This window comes from Neomonachus schauinslandi, chromosome 8 (genome assembly GCF_002201575.2).
Source record: "Neomonachus schauinslandi chromosome 8, ASM220157v2, whole genome shotgun sequence".
Classification (NCBI taxonomy): Eukaryota; Metazoa; Chordata; class Mammalia; order Carnivora; family Phocidae; genus Neomonachus; species Neomonachus schauinslandi.
This window is the reverse complement of record NC_058410.1, coordinates 39,800,222-39,822,352: the sequence shown is the minus strand read 5'-3', so window position 1 is coordinate 39,822,352 and position 22,131 is coordinate 39,800,222. Positions and strand designations below refer to the sequence as shown.

Genomic DNA, 22,131 nt, shown 5'->3' with positions numbered 1-22,131 from the left:
TTTTCTAACCCCCAGAGGACATGAGGAGTATTTATATCATTCCTTCTAATTATTTTTTCACTTGTGTAATTGCTTAAACTCATCTGTACTCGGACCCTTTGAAAAAGCTCCCCATCTGACTTGGGATAAAACCCTTTACGATGCAGATCTCCACAACCCTGTGTGACCTCGCCTCTTACCACTCTGACCTCCCTCATGCTGTTCTAGCCACATAGCTTCTTTCACTGTCCCTTGATCTTTGGGGCATTCACATTTCCTCTTTCCTTTACATGGAACTCTTTCCACTGATGTGTGCAGAGCTCACTCCCTCACTTCGTTCAATCTCTGCTCAGATAGCAATACCTCAGAGAGGCCTTCCCAGACTGCCCTGCAAAAAACAGCAGCTTTCTTACTCCCTATTCCCTTACCCTCCTATTTCCTCAAAACACTTACCACTCCCAGATATCATGTTACATTCCTTTTATTGTCTGTTTCCTTTATGAGATTGTGAAGTTCTATAAGGGCAAGGACTGGGTCTTTTTACCATTATTCTTAGCATCAAGAAGGGTGACTCTCATGGTAAGACTCACATAAGCAAATGAATGAATGAGTGAATGAATAAATGAAGGAACATCTAGGGAGAAGTAGGAAATCCATAAATCATTTGCCAAGAATGCAGATTCACATAGCAACAGCATCATTCCCAGTCTTAGGTTTCTTCTTCTACCTGTTTCATAAGATCTATTATGATATATTACATAAAATTTTCTAGGGGTGCCTGGGTGGCTTAGTTGGTTATGCGTCCAACTCTTGATTTCAGCTCAGGTCATGATCTCAGGGTTGTGAGACTGAGCCCCACACTCAGCGGGGAGTCTGTTGGAGATTCTCTCCCTCTCCCTCTGCCTCTCCCCCATGTGCTCTGTCCTTCTCTCTCTTTCTCTCTCTCAATCTATAAAATAAATATATAAATCTTTTAAAAAATAATAAAATAAAATAAAATGTTCTAAATTAACAAGGTAAGCATGTTAAGCATACCTTTCAAATTCAAGTATTGTTGGCCTAAACTCCTATATACAAAATTATCATTTTATTATTACATATTTCTTCGGATATTAATGTTTTCTGACCCTATCACCAAAATCACAGAATGCAATATGATTTTACTTTCAACTAACTGAGATAACAATGTTTTTTTTTCTTTTTTTTTTAAAGATTTTATTTATTTATCTGACAGAGAGAGACACACCGAGAGAGGGAACACAAGCAGGTGGAGTGGGAGAGAGAGAAGCAGGCCCTCCGCCGAGCAACAAGCCCCAATGCGGGGCTCGATCCCAGGACCCTGGGATCATGACCGGAGCCGAAGGCAGACTCCCAAGGACTGAGCCACCCAGGCGCCCCAGCAATGGCTTTTGATATACAGACTCAAGGATGCAAGTATTCTTTATATTCTAATGCATGAAGGCTGGGAGAAATGTATATAAATAACATTGCATGAGGAGTTATTTTTGTATTGTTTTGCAATTGGAAATATGGTCATAGAGGCTCCTTTAATGTCTATATAAAGCAGAACCAAAAAGGTCAACCAATGAGAAGAGAGAAGATTTTTTTTCCTCGTTCCCCCATGTATCTTTGCCCTTTTGTACTGTAAATTGCAGGGGCTGGCATTTAAATGCACAATGTCAAAGGCAAAGCACTTGCATTCAACCTATGCTAAAAGACAGCTGGCAAGGGGCAAAAAGAAAAATACTGCCCTAATACCTTCCAGGGCAAACTGCCTATTGCATGTACGCCTCTCTGGTTTCTCCTAGTACGGTACTTGCCCTGTGGACAAAGAAGTAGCCAAAGGAGCACTTTCCTTCCAACGGAGTAACAGTGATATTCCACCTCTGAGACCAATAACTCCTCCTAGCTGCCTTTGTTAAGCAAAGACACCAGAGACGATGATCTGAACCATTTCAGCCCTTAAATCACGTTCGAAACAGCAGCAATTTTTGTCCAAGGCTAATTCTACATTTTGCTTATTTGGCTCTCACCGGTAAAATTACTCATCCAGGACTGGGTAGGTGTAATGCACAAATGGAAGCAGGATTCAGACACTAATAAGGACATGCTGTAATAATTTCGACCAGAGGCAGCTTGTCATAATGGGCAGGGTAAGTGTGACAGTTATTTCCCTGGTGTAGGAATACAAGCCAGCTGGCAAGGAAGGGTGGATGTTCACACTATTGTCCTCCAGCGACTCAGTAGGAAAGAGACTAAAAACACCAGTTTGTGCTCACATCACCAAATATGTCTTCAGCTGTTGTTTCACAGATTGTGTGTGTGTGTGTGTGTGTGTGTGTGTGTGTGTAGTTAAACTAAGCAGCTGACAGACAAGTTATTGCATCAAGAAGTTGCTAAATCCAATCATAAAGTTTTTTTAAAAAAATTTTAAATTTAGAGAGAAAAAATAAGGAGCATTTACCCAAGTTTCTAACCTTTTTTCCCCCTGTTCCAGCGTAAGTGATGGTGACGGGCATTCTCCCATCACCAACGTTGACACCCTAAGGGCAGTGATCATCACCTCTTCACACATATCCAATTCCCACGGATGAGCCTCATGGAATCTCAGGTAGTTCAACAAAGTCTCCACTCCCAAAGTACTCCTTCCTCCAGCTTGGTCCCCAACCTCAACAGATAGCCTCTGATGCTATTCCAACCTCTCAGTTTATCAAGACAAAGCCAAAGCCTGGAATGATGAGAGACTTGCTCAAGGTCATGCGGCTAGTGGCAGGATTAGACCTTGCATTCAGGCTTCTGACTCCCACAGAGGATTCTATTTCAGTGCTCATGGCTACTTCCTTTATAAACTTTAATGAGTGTTTTCTTTACTTGGTGTTATGGACTGAATGTTTTTGTCACCCCCAAATTCATGCTGAAGCCCTAACCCTCCATGTGCTGGTATTTGGAGATGGGGCCTTTGTGAGCATTGGATAAGGTCATGAAAGTGGGGCCCTGGACTGAAAGATTAGTGCTCTGGTAAGAAGAGACACTGGAGAGGTTCCTCTCTCCATGGGTACACACCAAAGAAAGGATGTGTGAGTACACGGAGTGAGATTGTGGCTGCCTAAAGCCAAGAGAAGCCTCAGAATGAAACCTACCTTGCTGGGCACCTTGATCTTGCAAATGATAGCCTCCAGAACTAGGAGAAATAAATTTCTGTTGTCAAAGACATCCATTTTATTGTATTTTGTTATGGCAGCCATAGTCGACTAATATATCTGGCAGCATAGGACCATTTTAAAATGCAGATCTGTAGGCCCCATACCAAGCCAACTAAATCATAGTATCTGAGGAAGTGATAGACTCTGATGTTCAACATCATATCTAAATCTCTGCAAAACAATATTTTCAAAAGCTGGGATGCAATTGTCTATACTGGATATCTGTGAAAATGAAAGGGAGTGTGATTAATAATTATACCAGTACAACAGATGCAAACTGATATGTATGTCACCTTGATCCTGGGTAATCTGATGCTCCCCCTGCCTCTCAGCTGCTGCTGATCACTGACGCTTTTGACCCTGGGTTTGGAATCAGAGAAAACAGAGTTCAAATAATGATTAATTCTCATATAGGCAGTAGGAACTTCTATTCTTGAAAACAAATGAATATGTGATCCTGTTTGCTCATCTGTGAAATGTGGGTGGTGATTTCATCAGTTTATCTTCAGCATCTGAGTGATGGAAACATTGTAAGCAGAAATGAATGTTGACATGAATGATCAAATCTCATTTGAAGGGGAGTCCTGAAGTTTTAAGGAGATAAAACAAGCAAAGTGCTGGGAATATAGTAGGTAGACAATTAATGTTCGATCTGTCCCCTTTGGCTTTAGTATATAAAATGACAACTATCTCAAGTGACCTAATTTCTATCTTTGCTGCCTTTGGATAGAATTCATTTTTTTAAAGGCTGATATTATAGTTGAAAGAAAACAAATGGTTTCCATAAAGTTTAGAAGTGACTCTCTTCATCATGTAATAATGGCCAAGGATGGCAGCTCAGATACAAGCATCCTTTCAAGTCCTTTTCCTCGTTCTACTGTTTTCCTGGAAGAGATGCCATGACTTTTCTAACAGCAAAACTGTCTATTATTATCTCAAAACAATTAACACAAAAACTTTTGAATTCAGTGAAGGTCAGAGGATTAATAGGTTTTATCTGCAATGTGTTTGAAAAGCTAATTAAGACTCCACATACAGCAGAGGAGACTGGGAATACAATATTTAGCTTTTCTCCACATGACCACAGTGAACAAAAGTGAGTAGAGAAAGACAAAGTGAACGTGGAAACTTCACTGACAGGAGGCAAATCCTTTTTAAAGGAAATAAAATTGAAAATGCTTCTCCTTTGATGGAAGATGCTTCCTTTATTTATGCTGAACATATTCAGCATCTGCTTTATACTGGTATTATTCTAGGTGTTAGATATTCGGTGTTGAACAAAACAGATATGGTCTCTCTTACTTTTTGACTCCTTTTAACCTAGCGACAACCAGATTAACAAAGAAAAAACATTAAAAATTAATGAAACAAAACTTTAATTGTTGGTAAAAAAAAAAACAAAAAACGAGGGGGGGAATATTCTTTGCTCCAGCACATTATTTAATATCAATGTAACAAACCATCTTAAATGCCAACATGAAAACAAGTGTGTTATTAAAAGTCATCATGACAGGAAGAAATCCATTTTCCTCTGATTCTTTTGCATCTATTTATGAACAACATTCTTCTAGTTAAAAAATGAGGAAACAGCAGAGATCTCAAAATTCTTTGGGGAACCTTATCTGCTAAAAACCCATTTAAATAAATACTAATCTTTTCTTTCTCTTGCTCTGAACCTCAGTTTCCATAAACTGTTAATATCTTCTATAAAGTTTTGAATGGTTATCTCTTCCAAATACACCATGTTGGATCAGATCTTCCTTACCTCTCACCAGCAGTATTTTAATAGATCTGAACTCTACAGTATTTTATTAAAATAGCTGTTTAACTTGTGTTTCTCTTGTTCTTTCTCCTCTGATAAAATATTGGCAGGTTAATATTTTTAAACATATATATGATCATGTCAATCCCTTGCATTTACACCTTCAATGGCTCCCCACTATCAGCCAAATGAAGTGTAAATTAACTAGGGGTCCCCTCAAAGATAATCATGGTCAGCCACCTATAGATCAGGACCTGGCTTCAAATTTCATTTCCCACTCTTCCCCATGCTGCTCTCTCTCCATGCTTTACTGGGACTTTTCTTCATCCTCTCCCACCTAATCTATGTAGCTTCCTCAGGAGTAACAAAAGTAATCTTGCTACAGGGTATAGAGAAATTACATGAGACTAGAGGTAAGAAATAAGTTGATGAGAGATGGGAAAAGAGAGATCAAAAAAAGCCATGATAATAACTTTTATTCCTCCCCTTGGATTCCCAAGCAAGATAACATAATAACTAGTTTGAATTGAATTCATCATGATGAATCAAAGACCTAATATGTTCCCCACAAAGTAGTGGGCACTCCAAATATTTTTAAAACAATTGATGAAGTGTTCATGATCTTCACATGAAGATTCCAATGGCAAATCAGTATTGCTCACAATTTTACAAGGAGTCATTTAAGATAAAATAGTCAAATAAAATTGTGCAAAGTTATGTAACAAGCCTTAGAGCTAATGAAAGAAGCATTTGATGTCTTCAGGACTTAACCACCTAAGGCTAAGTTCTAGATTACAAACTCCTCTAATTATCCTCTGTTTATCACAATAATGACAATTATAGGTTTTAAAACCTCCTAGATTTCTAATAGATACTGCAAATTATAATAGAGAGGATATGTATTTTCAAGCAGCTGTTAGGAAAAAAAATTAGCAAAAAGGTGTAACAGGAGTTAATTATGAATGGCCAGGTAACAGAAGGGAGAGTGAATTCTTTCTAACTATAATAACTAGAGAAGCTAATACATGTAACAGCATTATGGGATATGATGTTATCTCTAATTTGTCTTGGGCTGACTCACCGTGTTTATTAATAGTTCAGAGAGATAAACATGTAGTTAATTTTATACTCCAGCTATAAAATGCCATCTTTTCAAATTGAAAGTCAAAAAGAAAGGCAAATTTAAACTCAGAATAGAATTAAAAGAATCATTTGGGTTTTGATTTCTCTTTTATTTATAAAATAAAATAAATGAGAGTCACCCTGCTTATAGTCATAAAATTTTTAAATTATAGTACCATACTGTTTTCTGGCAACCAACTGCTGCATTGACAAATATAGTTTTATTTCTAAGTCTGATTAAATAAAAATTATATATATATATATATATACACACACACTCTCAAAAGAAGGATACCGTATAATAAGCATGTATGAATAAATATCAGAGAAGAATTATTTTTCTCATAAGAATTTGTGTAGCAAGGTGAGATCCATCAAAATTCTGATATGATTTGTTATCTACCCCCATGATTTAATAGTTTTTAAATTGCTACAACTATTCTAAACCTGTGTGGAGGTTTCATTTGGTAATGAGCATGTAGGTTGGAAATGATAGAATCCCCACATAAACTAACTTGAAAAAACAGAGGAATTAATTAAATGATGTAACCTAATTGCAGGAGGTCAAGTGGATGGTGGTTTCCAGGGATACCTGCATCCTAGGCTTGAAATCCCATTAAAATTCTGCCATCATTCTTTCCTCCGCTTCTACTTGTCAGCATTATTTTCAAGATTGTCTATTACAACAAGGGTGTAAATGTGACCAATACATTTCCTGGGCTCTCATTACTTAATTTAACCACCTAACAAGAAGAGACCATCTATCTTCCTTTTGTCTTTTTTCAAAAGTCCATGAACAAGACTCCAGCCCAACTAGGGTCATTGGCAGGTGGATCAGTGATGAAGATTTGAACCCCTACTTGAGCAATGTGGTTGGAGTTAAAGGGAAGAGCCATACATCAAATGAGCAGGATGAGAACAGAGAAGTACCAGAGGGGGAGGATTTTAACTGTCTACTGCCACTGTTTGTCAATACAGTCTTTCATCAGGCAAGAACATAGAGTTTTTAATTGATCGTGTGCATGAATTCTACCTAACTGAATTCAGTGGCACACCAGGATACTTTCTTTATACCTAGTATTACTGATGCATCAAACTGAATGAAAACTGTCTCTTGAGCTGCAGTGTTTAACTCCTTCCTGCCTTACCTCCCCTTCCCATTCCTAGTTGGTTATTCTGGTCTACTTCCTTTGTGCTGACTTTCACACATCCAATCCTTCTGATGAAGGCTAAATTCTTTCCTAGCAACCATTTTATAACAAAGTTGAAATCCTGGCTTTTGATGTGTGTTATACTTTTACAAGCTCTCTACACAAGGAGGAATAACTCATACATTAATTAGCTTTCTGCCTGTGGTTTTATTAAAACCACTTGCTAGCTAAAGACCTCACACATTGATTATAGCTGTCATTTTGATAAAATTTGAGTGAGGCTAAAATTCAGTTGGAACAGCAAATTAAAATTTGCACATACTTGTGAGACCCAAAAGCTGGAACTATGGGTTCTATTGGGAATGAAAGAAATTTGTTCAAACACATTCGAAATGGCAAAGGCATAGGGTTAGAAACTCAGTTAATGACCTTGCTGCCTGAGAAATGTTACCCTGGAGTTATCTTCAGCCAGTGGTTCATGGACAGCCTTTTACAGCATTGTGGAGAACTTAGATTTTACTCTGAGTGAGACGGAAGCCTCTATAAGGTGGATGCAGGTGGAAGTGGGGTCTTCCCAGGTCCCTGAGTAGCTATGATGAGTAGACCCCCTTTCTCAACACATAGCATAAACAAGAAATAAACTTTGCCAAAATTGCTGGAGTTTTTAAAGGTTTTGTTGTTGTGGTTGTTTTTGTAGTGTAATCTTACATATAGAGGTCAGAGATGATGGTGCACAAACTGGTGTGATTCTTAAAGATCATGAGAAAGGATCAGCTACCAAACATATTTCAAAAGTGAGGGTGACAGGATTTAATAATAGGTTGAGGGGGAGAAATAAATGAGTCGAATTTGATTCAGAAGATTTGGGTCTAAGCAAAAAAAAAAAAAGAATTATGTGATAACTTACCGTTAAGAAGAAAAAGCTAAGTATAGCGGGCATATTCTGGTGTGTGTATGTGTCTTGTGTATGAAGATTTGAGTCCGTGGGCTTTTTTTGTAAACCATATTAATTTGGGGATATCTAAATGGTATTTTAATTAAAATGCGAAATAGGCAAAGAGATAGGTGTGGAGTTTAGATAGACAGCAGAGCTGGAGACTTTTGGGACTCATTATCACAAAGCTGGTATTAAAACCATGGGACTGTATGACGTCACATAGGAAGTAAGTACAGAGAAAGAGAAGACACTTAGAATTGAGCCCTGGGGTGCTTCCACTTTTAGATACCAGAAAGAAAGGGAGGAATCCAGCAAAAGAGACCAAGGAAAAGTGACCAGAGAGGTTAAAAAGAAGGAAAAACTATGGTCCAAGAGACTGAGTGAATAGAGATCAACTTTCAAATGCTCTTGAGAACTGAGGATTCACAATCAGCTTTGGTAATGTGGAGGTCAGTAGTGACTTCAACCGGAATTGTATGGGGACGAAAGCTTGAGTACAGCAGATACGTGAGATACTGGAAGGAGAGTGTAGACAGCTCAAGAATAGTTTTGCTCTAAAGGAGATCTGAGAGATGGGATGCACTAAGGGGGATGCACCATCAACAGGAGGACTTTTTTTTTTTTAATGTATAAGAGATGGGGTAGCATGTTGTATGCTGCTGAGAATGACCAGTCGAAGAAGTCAAGATGAATTTGCAGAGGTGAGAAGTGCTGGAGCAACCAACATTCCTGAGTTAGCAGAGGAGGATAGCATATTATGCACCAGTGCAAAGGTTGTTCCTAGAAGTATGAACATTTTAACTACTGTATTGCATTCAGCCAAGAAAGCTAAGGATACAAAGAGACAGATGAAGGATGTTAGTAGATTCAATGGTCAGAGCTCATAAAAGCTCTCTTCTAATTGTTATTTTCTTAGAGAACTAGGAAGCAAAATAGTCAGCTGATAGAGAAGAAGGGTAAATAGGTGGAAGTTGAGAAAAGGGGAAACATATGGAAACAGTAATTTCAGAAAGAGGAGAGTGAACTAGTAGTAGAATTACATTCTAAAAAGGAAATAGAATCACAGGGCAGGATCATTTCAAAAGACTCAGCATTGACTCAACACATGTCCACCAAGCCTGTGCTGCCTGTGAGGCACAGTAGGAAGTAATATAAATTCCTAAGAACTTTGGTGCATATACATATTTTTAGGGAGTAGAGGGTCCAAGTATTTCATCATATTCTCTTGGTAGACTTGTTTCACATGTTCAGTTCCAGGGTGGGTTTTTTTCCCTTTGTCCTATGATTTGTATAACTTGAGTATGTACCCACCTCTACATCTGCATAGTGTCTTTCAGGACAACTATTTTTATCTGCTCTGCTCTTGATGTATTTTAGCATTAACCTTTTCATTTGTTCTTTACAAATCTTTGTGACTTTACAACCTAAGATTAATATAGCTAACAGGATATGGGCAGTGACTAACATAATTGCTATACTTTTTCCTGAGACTGAAATTATTTTTTGGAAAACAAAAGAGTTCTTTTATTTTTTTTAAAGATTTTATTTATTCATTTGACAGACAGAGACATAGTGAGAGAGGGAACACAAGCAGGGGGAGTGGGAGAGGGAGAAGCAGGCTTCCCGCTGAGCAGGGAGCCCAACGCGGGACTTGATCCCAGGACCCTGGGATCATGACCTGAGCCTAAGGCAGACCCTTAATGACTGAACCACCCAGGCACCCCCAAAAGAGTTCTTTTAATTAAGGAATTATTATATAAGCTCCCGTGACTCCTTCAACTAAAGAGAAAAATCTCCAAACACATAACCACAATTCTTATTTTTGAGCCTGAACACTTTTGTTGTCTGAAAGCTTTTTACCCTGTCTTTTGCACCATAAGTAACTGTTATACTATCCCTCCTACCTTAAGTTTATTATCACTGGAATTTTTCCACTGAGTTGTCTCAAGATTTTTTTACCCTGAGGACAATTAATCATTATTTCATATATATAATATATTTTACTTCCTGTTTTCACAGTGTCCTGGATTTATGCGGATATCAATAACACATTCTCTGACTAGATCTGGAATACTGTTTTATGCTATAGTAGACAATCAGGAGCGTGTGAATTCAGATTATATACAATGACCATTTACTATGACCTCACTTCCTGGAATCAACTCTTAACCAAAATTTTATTTCTTTATAACTAACCAGTTACGAAAATTTGACAGATGGCTAAATTTTAAATCATGATAAAAAAAAAAAAAAACCCTGCATTTACAAGGTTAAATAATCTAGACATCAGTTTCACTTAGCCTGATGTTTAATTTTGGAAAAATTAAGTCTGATCAGTCTCCTTAAATTCAATATAATCATTCTTCTGACAGGATTTATTTTCACAAATCCCAGAGATATACCCACTTCTCTTCTGCTTGACTACTTGGAATGGTAGACTTCACTGACTGAAAAGATTCCCTTTTTTAAAGTTTTTATTTTATTTTATTTAGTAATCTCTACATCCAAGGGGGGTCTTGAACTCACAGCTCCAAGATCAAGAGTCTCATGCTGTTCCAACTGAGCCAGCCAGGCGACCCCGAAAAGATTCTTTACATGATCTTGAATATCCCACATTATCTTTCCCTATTTTCAATCATTGAGTCCTAATTCTCAGAGGTAATAAAGAGTAAATCTACTCCTAAATAAGAGAATACATCAAAGTTTTTAATATGGCTTTGATGTTCTCCCTAGTTTCTTGTTTCCATTTCATAGTCCCAAAGTACTCTGTTCTGAATATAATCTGATTTGTTTTAAAAGATCTTTTTAAAATCAAAGATTCTTATCCAAAGAACAGTGAAAGGACTTCATTCGTTTCTCTAGATATAATATTTTAATTAATGAAATCTGCAACTTCATTTGCTCTTGTTTTCCACACTATACTACCCTGAGTTACTTTTCTAAAATACTTAAGTATTCTCCCCGTAGATGGCAACCAAAAAAGTTGTCCTTTATTCTATTCTATAAATAAATTTTAAAAAATTAAAATCACGTATATTTCCCCTACCTAGAAATTGCTTCTTGAAGAGAACTCTTATTTTTTTTGTTTTGTTTTGTTTGTTTTCCCATGTAGTGACTACTCCATTTTATTGTGGTTTTATTACACTAATTTAGCTATAAGGGAATCAATCCCTCCCTCCCCCCCAATTTCAGTCCAAATATTTTGGACAAAGTTCATTTGCTCTGCTCAAGGGATAGGAACTAACCCTAACCTAAGACAGATTATTTCTTCATTCTCACCACAAAGGTTAGTTCAGGAATGGGCCCATAGGACCAGTTTTACTCAAATCAGGTTTTCTGTTAGACCTCTCAGGAAGCCGACCTATTCTTTTTCCCATAAGACATAAACAAGAGAGGGTGCAGGGCCGGCAGCACCTGATATGGCCAATTTGCAATCATTTGAGCCAATACCAAGGAATCACAGTCTAAAAAAAATGGAGAGATTAATCTCATTTGGATGATATTATTTTACCCTTGGGTCAAGCTGACCTTGAAGAGAGTTTACTCTAGAACTGTAATTGGATAAATAAATAAGTTCCCTATTTTAAATGGCCTGCCACTTGTGAAAGCTAGTATCCTCAGTGATAAACCACTGTTAAAATTTTATGTGCTCCAAACTCCATCCTGTTTAAAAATATGTTAAATGCATCTAGGTCAAATGCCTAATGACATAAGTCTGTGGCATTCCTGTTCTAAATGTTTAATGGGCAACCTACCAGGAAAAAGACACAGTTTCCATACTCATGCCTTGCTCTCAGCCTGAGCTCTTGTATCTGCCCTATTGGGGCAGTGCTCACAGTACATTATAAATGTCTAGTTATTTTCCTCGTTTCCAAGGTCTTTAAAAACAAGTACCATGTCTATTACACTGATCTATCTCCAATATTTAGCAGATTTCCTTGCCAATATTATGCCTTTAGTAAATATTTGTTGAGTGACTGAAGGAATGAAAGCAGGATTTCTACAAGAAAAAGAATTAAACTCACAATATATCCTCTTTATTTCTTTCCTTGATGCTTATGCCTGCCTGCAATATGACCTCAAACTAATAAGGGAAAACAGAAAAGAAAGAAAGGACAAAGACACTTAAGCAATCTACAGTCATCATTTCCTAGAGTTGGCAAAAAAATATTTGAGGGTTGCAAAAGACAGTGGGATTTCTGTGGTGAACTCCTACTGCTTTACTAACTGGTAACCATTGCCAAGTTACTTACCTGCTCCAGTTCTGGGTTCTATAAAATGGGCATCACATTCCCCATCTCAAGCGTTGTTGTAAGGATTAAATGAGAGAACAGTGAATACATTTAACTGTTACTATTTTAAAAATGTTCTTGATAAAAAGAATACATGTTGGCACAATTTGCTAAGCTATTTCGAAAATTTGCTTTTGGTAAACTCGGAGAAGCTGAACTTGAAGGAAATACCACTTTAATGATTTTTAGGCTTTACTTTTCACAGAATGAAAGATCTTATAGACTTTAGGACATGGAATTTTAAAAAATTAGTAGATATTTCACATCTATATGCTTAAGTGTTTATCTCAGATCACAAGGAAAACTCAGGCTATGTAATTCCCCAACAAACTGGTCAAAATCCTTCCATATCTTCTAATAAAAAATTCTTATTTCGGGGCACCTGGGTGGCTCAGTTGGTTAAGCGACTGCCTTCGGCTCAGGTCATGATCCTGGAGTCCTGGGATCGAGTCCCACATCAGGCTCCCTGCTCAGCAGGGAGTCTGCTTCTCCCTCTGACCCTCCTTCCTCTCATGCTCTCTGTCTCTCATTCTCTCTCTCGCAAATAAATAAATAAATAAATAATTCTTATTTCTAATTGATATCTCACTTCCTGTACCACTCTGATAATCTTCTCATTAAAATTTAATTTATGATGTTTGCAAGAGACCACTTTGTTTTGATGTTAAATTAAATTATTTTGTTTCTTATTTTTTTCAGAAAATAATTCATCCTGAATATAAACTGTAGTTAAAAATAATTTATCTAACATGGGTACAGGAAATACTTAAAACATCGATATGCCCATGCAAACAGAGAAGAAATACTTGTAGTCTATGTACTGATTCTTTCTCATAAGTATCTTAATCCTCCCTCTTGAAAGTACTTCACAAAATGCAACTCAAATTTAGGGCTTATTTTCTTTCTGTCTTCACTGGGAGGGTATTTCTGATTCTCTATACTAAGTATTAAGAAGATTAAAATTAGTTACTCGTATACCAGTCCCTTTTTTCCAGGCCTAATATGTTTTAATACAAACCTTTTCCCTTTCAAAGGCTTAAGATGTATTTTAATTTTTTTTTAAATCAAAATAACTTTGCTTCATGTTAGCATTGGACCCAAACACACTTTTGCATTGTTCAAACCAAAAGCTAGAACATGGAGGATTATCTCCAGAGAAACCACAGCATGGCATGATATTACTTCTCCCTCACCTTCTCTGAAGCAGTTTAGTTTCTATGTGGCTAATCCAGATGTGATATAAGAGGTAATCAAAGCTATCATATTAAGTAACAAGTCAACAGACGTTCCCGTATTGTTCCATTACAAAATCCTTTGCCCCTAGAGAATAAGCAACTATTGTCTTACATCTCTGTGATTACAAAACACTTGAAAATATATTCTTTTGCCTTTGGGGCAATTCAAGCACTGTAAATGTTTTTAATATAGTCAAGCTGCCATTATCTGAACTCGGACTTGCAACCTAATCCGTACAGGAACAAAATGCTAACTTGAAAGGCATATACTGTTGCCTTATAATTACAGAGCACCCCTAAGTCAAGGTGGGGGATTACTAATTATATCCGGTCTATTTGTGCCAGATTTCCCATTATTTACTTGCCTCAATAAATTTTTTACTAATTTTATTTAGAACATGCATTAATATAATTGCCCTGATATCACTCAAAAGTGTGTGAAATATCCATTTCTTTGTAACGCGATATTAACTAGATTACTACAAAATTCATAGAACTCTGGAAAAAATCAATCTAGGTTTCAAAGTGTTTAACAAATAATACTTAGCTGATATATTTATCAAATCCTTCCCAAATACATAGGTGCAAAATACAAAATTTAAATATAAGATAACTTTCTAAAACCAAGTATTTCTCAAATAGAGAAGAAGAGATAGAGCGAGCATAAAAACCTGTAATAATCGTCTCAAAATACAAGTCTGGAAAATAGAAATTTGCTCTTTTAAACTAAAACTTAACAGTGAAAGCATATGAAAGATACTATGTATTATCTTACCCAGTGATATCTATACATATAAATATTTCAAGGAAGTTCTTTTCATTACATATTAATTTATTTTAGTGGTCTCTAATCTGTGCCATGTAACTTATTTTGAGCTCTAGTAGCTAGAACAATCTGTTACAAAAGATTCATAAAGTAAAATAGATGCTATTCTATGTCTGCTAGGCATAAAATTTAATGACATATTCAAAGCTATATGCTTCTGTAAAGTATTATTTACAATTTCTCAATGACAAAAGGAGACTTACATAGAGAAATGAAATCAAACAGTCAAAGATTTTAGTTTGTGCAGAATTGAATTGTATTTGTCGCAAACAATAATTGAAAATATGCTATGGAAATAGATAAGGTTGCATTCTTTAAAACAGCCTAACCTTATGAGTTTTGTGGGGTTTTTATGAATGAATAATTCTTTAAAAACATTAAAGTACTCCTCACAAACTTACTTTTTACCAGTCAGTGAGCATCAAGAACATTTTGATATGTCTTTTTCTAAAACTGAGGCTTTCAACTCAGACTGTATTTACTATTGGAGTTTTAGTTTTATCACCAGAGCTGCCTAATCTTACATTGTGTTTCTTGCAAATGCATGCTTCTTTTTATAAGGCAATCTAGATAGATTCTTCTTCAAAACTTGAAAACACCAACTTTTTACTACTGGAGCATCTGTGGCATTATCTCCAAAAAAGCAGATTATTTTTTTCACCCATGTGCTCATCGAACAATGAATTCTATATTGTCTTAGACTTCCATTTATCCCCTGTCCCTTTGAGCATCAGTCTCTCACATTGTGTTTATGTCCATAGGCTCTAAATTCACCTCCCAAAACAAAGCTAAACAAGACAAAAGAGAGTCTCTACTTTTTCATATAGACACAATTAAAAAACCATCACTGCTTTCTTCTCCATTTTGCACTGCCCCTGTAATCTGGCTTTCTTCTTTCACTCCATAGCAGGTGCTCTCCTCTTTCCTGCCCTCCTGTCACAGCTTCTAAGTAGCATTCACAAGGTTGATGACTTCATGATTCTTGAACCATCCATTTCTGAAATGTCTCTAATACTTAACTTTTTTGCTTTTCCTTTAACCTCTCCAGCAATTCCTTTCAGCCTCTTTTGCTTTATTCCATTATCTAATCTCTACATGTTGGAATTCCCCAGGTCTTGATTCTGTATTCCACTCTGTTTTTCTTTTGACACAATCTCTCTAGGTAATTTCATCTGTGCCCAGGGCAATAACTATGATCTATATGGATTTCTGTATTTGTAGCTTTACTTCAGAATTCCATCTGAGATCTAGACCCATATATCTGACTGTCTCTTCAGAGTACATGGGTTAAAATCCTGACCCTGACATTTACTAGTTGTGTGACCCTGGGCCAGTTACTTAACCTCTCTGTGTCTTAGGTTATTCACTTTATAATGAGGATTAGAACAATCTGTTTCTTCACTTATTATAAATATTGAATGAGTTGGTATTGTAAAACAGTTAAAATAGTTTCTGATACAAAATGCGAATGATACGTCACATACACTTGAAACTTAACATACTCAAGAGGAAACTCTAGATTGTTTCCATCACAGTTGTTCCCCATATAGGCTTCCCCTCTCAATAAATGATACCATCTTTTAACTGGCTTACCTCTTCCCTTTTCTCCCTCTTACCCATCATCAAAATGAGTATATACTTGTACAAAACATAAATCAGAATGTTTTCTTACACTGTTAACACCCTTCAAGTGTTTCCTATTATACTTTTAATAAATACAAACACCTACATATGTCCCTGCATATTCTGACCACATGTACTTCCTCTCAGACATATTGCATGTATATATATCACACGCGCGTGCGTGCGCACACACACACACTCATCATATTCACATTCACACATCGCATAAAGATGCACACATCAATGGCTGGATCCTTCCAATATATCAGATTCCAATTTAAATGTTGTCTCTTAGAAAAGCCTGCTCTAGGGCGCCTGGGTGGCTCAGTTGGTTAAGCGACTGCCTTCAGCTCAGGTCATGATCCTGGAGTCCCTGGATCGAGTCCCACATCGGGCTCCCTGCTCGGCAGGGAGTCTGCTTCTCCCTCTGACCCTCCCCCCTCTCATGTGCTTGCTCTCTCTCATTCTCTCTCTCTCAAATAAATAAAATCTTAAAAAAAAAAAAAGAAAGAAAAGCCTGCTCTAACAAGCTTATCTATTTAAAGAGCTCCCTAGGTTTCTGTCATTACCCCAAATTTGTTTCCACTATGGCCCTTACCCCAAGTTGTACTTATGGACATTATGTTCACTAATTCACTGTGTGCCTCCCTTACCAAACTGTAAGCTCCATTAGGGCTTATGTTCATTTATCTACCTCTGTGTACTCAGCACCTAGTACAATGGCTGGTAGGTAGTAAGCATTAAGTGAATATTTCCTGCAAGAATGCCTGCAAGAATAAATGAACGAGTGAATTAGCCCTTTTCTAGCAGCTGTTCCAGAAAAACTAGTCTGGTTTTTCAGGATCTTTCTTGTAATTTATACTATATTCAGATAATTCTTGGGGGAAAAAAAATCATGTTATAAAGTGTAATAATGAAACATTTTATGCCATAATCAGTTATCATGTCAAAATCATTTCCATAATTAATAGGCTCATAAACATTACAGGGTGGTAATGAATTTAACTCCAAAAAGTGTATAATAACTTATAACTCCAAAAAAGCCTATCTGAGAGAAACAAATCATAGTTTTGACCCATTTCTATGATGGTCTATGTGTTTTCTCCAGGTTATAATTGTTTCATTACAAGGAAAAGCAACTTTTAATTTTTTTTAACCATTATCATCTCATCAAGCATTAAGAAAATTATTTCTTCAAAAATGTTATTTTGTGAAATAAAGAGAGGAAGAATAACCATGCTTCTCTGATCTATGGTTTAGGTAGAGAACAACACAAACTACATTGAAGTATGTCTCGTGGGCTCTTCAAACTGCCACGCGGCTTGACTGAGCCATCTTTGTGCAATTCAGGCCTTCAACAACCTTCTCTTATTATATGAGTCTTAGCTTATAAAACATGTCTGTATCTTTACGGTAGAGACCTTGGGTACCCTCTTTCGACTTCCTTCCGGTTGGAAAAAATGGAATGTCAAAACCCCACATCTTCCAGACTCACTTGCGGTAGATGTAATTCTACCAGTCAGATACACCTCCAGGAGACTGAAAAGCAGAAATGTTTTGACGAAGGTTACTTGGATGTGAATCAGTTGCCAAGGCTGGCCTCAACATTTCCAGGGTCTAGCCCGTAGGTGTCAAGAGGCAGCTTCAGTGACTGAAGCGGCTTCCTGACCGGCTGACTGCCCTGGTCTCAACAATCCAGGAGCAGCCCCTTGACTGCCGTTCTTCCAATCCTTCCACCACCTGTGTATGCATCCACTCTCCTGTACAGAAGCCCTTCTTCTTGTCCTAACTTGAGTGGCGTGTTATGTCTAATGCTCAAGTCTGATATAAGCATAGGGAGATGGTTCTTAAAAGTTTTTATATCCGGGGCGCCTGGGTGGCTCAGTCTTTAAGCGTCTGCCTTCGGCTCAGGTCATGATTTCAGCGTCTTGGGATCGAGCCCCGCATCAGGCTCCCTGCTTGGCGGGAAACCTGCTTCTTCCTTTCCCACTCCCCCTGCTTGTGTTCCCTCTCTTGCTGTGTCTCTCTCTGTCAAATCAATAAAATCTTAAAAAAAAAAAAAAAGAAAAGTTTTTATATCCTTTCTTGATTGCTTTTTTTCATGGTATTCAGGCTGAAACATACCTCATGACACTGAAAAAATACCCTCGTGAATTTTTTTCCCATTTCATACAACGTTTTTTAAGTGGCAGCTATTTGTTTGCACCAGGACAATTTGAAATATATACAAAACAAGAGATTATTATAATGACCCCTGATGCACCAATTACCCAGTTCCAACCATTATTAATTTGTGAACTGGCAATTTTATATCATGCAAAATCCCACCCACATTTTCCCTAGCATAGATCATTTGCAAAGTGTGATTTAGCAGTTTCAGGCAGTAGAGGCTCATTTATCATAGAATTTAAGTCTTAGGTTGATTTGCATCTACATAATTATAATATATAAATGTAATAAAATAACAATATAATATATAGGTAACTTTATATGCTATATAAGTGTAAAGAATATAAAAGTCAATATAAGTATAATAAAATATCATGATAAAACCCATAAGTATCTAAGCATATATTATGCCTTGTAAATTTTCTACTCTGGGGCTAGAGTAGTAGCATCCTACATTCTGCCATATTCTTCCAACTATTTTAGGAAGAAATGACATATGTGCCCCAGCTCTTCAAGATTTCAGGTTATTTTCAATTTCTCTCATTATCTCTGGAAACTACTACTTTCATGTTTCAAACTAGCTGTTTTTAAACCATATTGCCTCTCACATGAAAATACAGTTGGAGAATTATTAAACTCTAAAAAGAAGCAAGAGTTAAAACTTCTGTATCTGTCTCTCTGTCTGTCTCTCACACATACCCATACACATACACACACACACAATTTTGAGTATTTGGGGGTTAAGGGCTTGTAAACAAACAATTTATATTCCCATTAGGAAGTTGAACTAATTTTTAAGAGCCAACAGTATTGTTTGTCATCACAAGTGAAAATAACCCGGGCACCTGGGTGGCTCAGTTGGTTAAGCCACTGCCTTCGGCTCAGGTCATGATCCTGGAGTCCTGGGATCAAGTCCCGCATCGGGCTCCCTGCTCAGCAGGGAGTCTGCTTCTCCCTCTGACCCTCCTCCCTCTCATGCTCTCTGTCTCTCATTCTCTCTGTCTCAAATAAATAAATAAAATCTTTAAAAAAAAATAATAAAGTGAAAATAACACACAAACACACAAGGAAAACTGGTTCCCAGAAGGACAAAGTTGTTTTTCAACACTAGCTGAGCAGCCCTCCCCAGGTGTGCTGAGCAACTGCCCAGTTCGTTCTCTGTTCCCATGGATGAGCACACGAGCCCTGGCCTTGTAGGAAGTGGATGAATGAACTCTGACCTCGTGGGAAGTGATACGGGCATAATCAGTTCTCTTGCCAGTGGTATACAGCCTCATTTTGACATGACTGCTGGGCTAATACCACAGGTCTCCCAGTAGCAGAGAAATACCAAATTTTCCCATCACTCACTGTACATAAAGGTGTGTTGCCTTTCTCCTAAAAAACTGAAACCAAACCAAAACGACAACCACACACATCACTGAGTTTTGGCAAACGTGTTCTTCCGATTTTGCATTTGCAAACATATAATGAATACTTTGAAGGTTACAATTCAAAACTTCCTTCTGCAAATACCTGGCAAAACTGATGGCCCAGAAAGGAGAACCTTGTTTCCCTTTAGCACCCAATCATAATCAAGCACAGGTACACTGACCCCAGCAACCAAGTTCTCAGTATCATCATGTAGTCAGAATTGCATTTTCCCTTTCTTATGGTAAGATACATATTTCACCAGGGACATGAGGAAAGCTTTAAATCAAACAAATTGAATGAGTGTTTGATAATACAACAGACTCTACAGTAATCCATCCCCAATAATAAAAATTTGAATGCAAAGTATTTGGCAATGAGTTCTCAGACCCACAGAACACCTGGAGGTCACTTCCTGAGCATTTCATGAGTCATGTACCATCATGCAACTCTTAATATTTTATAATTTTTTTTTTTACCCTGCTTATAGCGTGATGTTGAGGATTTCCTGCAATTCCTATTTGCTACTTTCTAGTATCTAGTTTGGCATCCTATCGTCTCCCTTTCCAGGATCCTTCACCATCACGTTCCCCCCATCCCCACCCCACCTCCACCCCACCCCCCACCCCGACATAGGCTATATACTCCCTAGGAAGAAAAAGGTTTTCCTGATGCTATCCAATCCTGTTCTCTCCACACAATGGCCTACTTTGAAGCTCTCTCTTCACGGAAGCTTACCTACTGCCTCATTTTCTAGGGCATTGTTTCCAGCCTATTATTACACAGAGAAGATCTGGAAATCTCCTTCATTTTAAGTGTTAATAACTGAGAAGAATTCGTTTGCTACCCTGTACACACAGGCCCTCGGAGATCTGCATTTTAATAGAGGACAATTCCTTCATAACTCAAAGGAATGGAATATTTCTAGTGGAATTTCAAGATTCACTGACACCAGTGGAGGAAATATTTGGGGTGAGAACACTTAACACCAAACCATAATATCTCATGGTATAAGACAACTATCTTTTTCACCTGGACTTACGCTTAACCTGAATAGAAGCCGGTATTCATGTTTGAACAAGAATTAAAGCACAACTAAATATAAAGCAAAAATCTAAGCTGTTGAACAATGCTATTTCTTAATGGGTTGCATTATTCTCTCTGAGCTTCTTAGCTTTGCAAAGTGGTGTTATTATGCTATGTAACTCTTCTCACTTTCATTATGGCTTCACCAGGATGGCGTTAAAGTTCTCTTCAGCTTCCCTAAACCTTAGACAGGCTTCTTTCTGACCTTAGGCTCCTGCCCTCCCTTTTCTAAGAGCATTTACTTCAGAAGACTTGTATTTGTAAATTCTTGCCCTGCTCCTTTGAGATAAAAATCTTTTTAAAAGGCTCTTTCCATCCCTTTGAAATGTAATCATCAAGAACAATAGTACCCAATCAGTACGCAATCGCCCAGTTTCCGTGGGATAGTAAGAACTTCACTCCTTTGGTGTGTCTTGCTCCAAGTTGTAAAACTACACTCCTGTCATTAAGTCATTAAGTTAAGAAAAAAGTTTACTTTTGCTTTGAGTGGGCCAGTTAGCACACACGGATGGCTTACAACCCTCTGCCCCTTTCAGCTCATAAAAAGCCTCCTGCTTTTTATTTCAGTGAAATTGAGTTCAGAATGAGTTGTGACCTCTCTCCTCTATTACAACAGCCTTGAATAAAGTCTTCCTTGCATGCTTAATTTTGTCTAGTGCAATGTTTGCTTTGACGGCTTGCACATGGACAGATTTAAGTACCTATATCCCAATTTGTTTACTTTGCCCCAAGATCCTCTCTTGAGCAAGCATCGTGAACATAATCTGACTAAGGAAACAAAATACGATACCTTTTTTTTTCACATCAATGGCAGTGTCCTTATCCGTTTTCTTTTTGACATCTTCTTTTTCTGGTAGTAAAATGGGAAAATTATAGGCATTTATCTAGTTAATTCTCATATATGTCAGGGCACACATGACTGCCATTATGGCATCCAATACATCTTCTATAGAGTAATCCGAAATCAGTGCCGTAGTCATGCCAAATATGAGTAAACTAGCACCTTCATTACAGAATAGTGGCTCTGGTGTGTTTTCTCTTCAAGAAGGGAGAAACTTTTTGCTAAGCTCAAAAAAATTTTTTTTCTCATGACAATGGAAACATTAAATGCCATTATTAATTATGGTATAATTCAATAGTTCTTTTCTGAAAGACATTAAAAGGAATATATTGAAAGTTCTCTGGGCTATCAGGCCACTGGAAGCATGTCAGAAGCTCAGAAATCTCTGGAGCTTACTTGGGACTCCAGATGCACTGTTTTCAAATAGTAACAAAATACAGCAAACCGATCAACTAGTTTTTTTGCCCCTATACATTCAATAGTTGTCCTTTTGAT

General features: G+C 37.3%; 1 protein-coding gene across 1 annotated transcript in view; it reads right to left on the bottom strand.

Moving 5' to 3' along the window:
• TRDN (triadin) overlaps positions 1 to 22,131 on the bottom strand; it is a 394,231-nt gene that overhangs the window by 141,790 nt on the left and 230,310 nt on the right. The window contains 1 exon segment of the mRNA XM_044917545.1: positions 21,586 to 21,645. Coding sequence (XP_044773480.1) covers positions 21,586 to 21,645 — 60 coding nt within the window.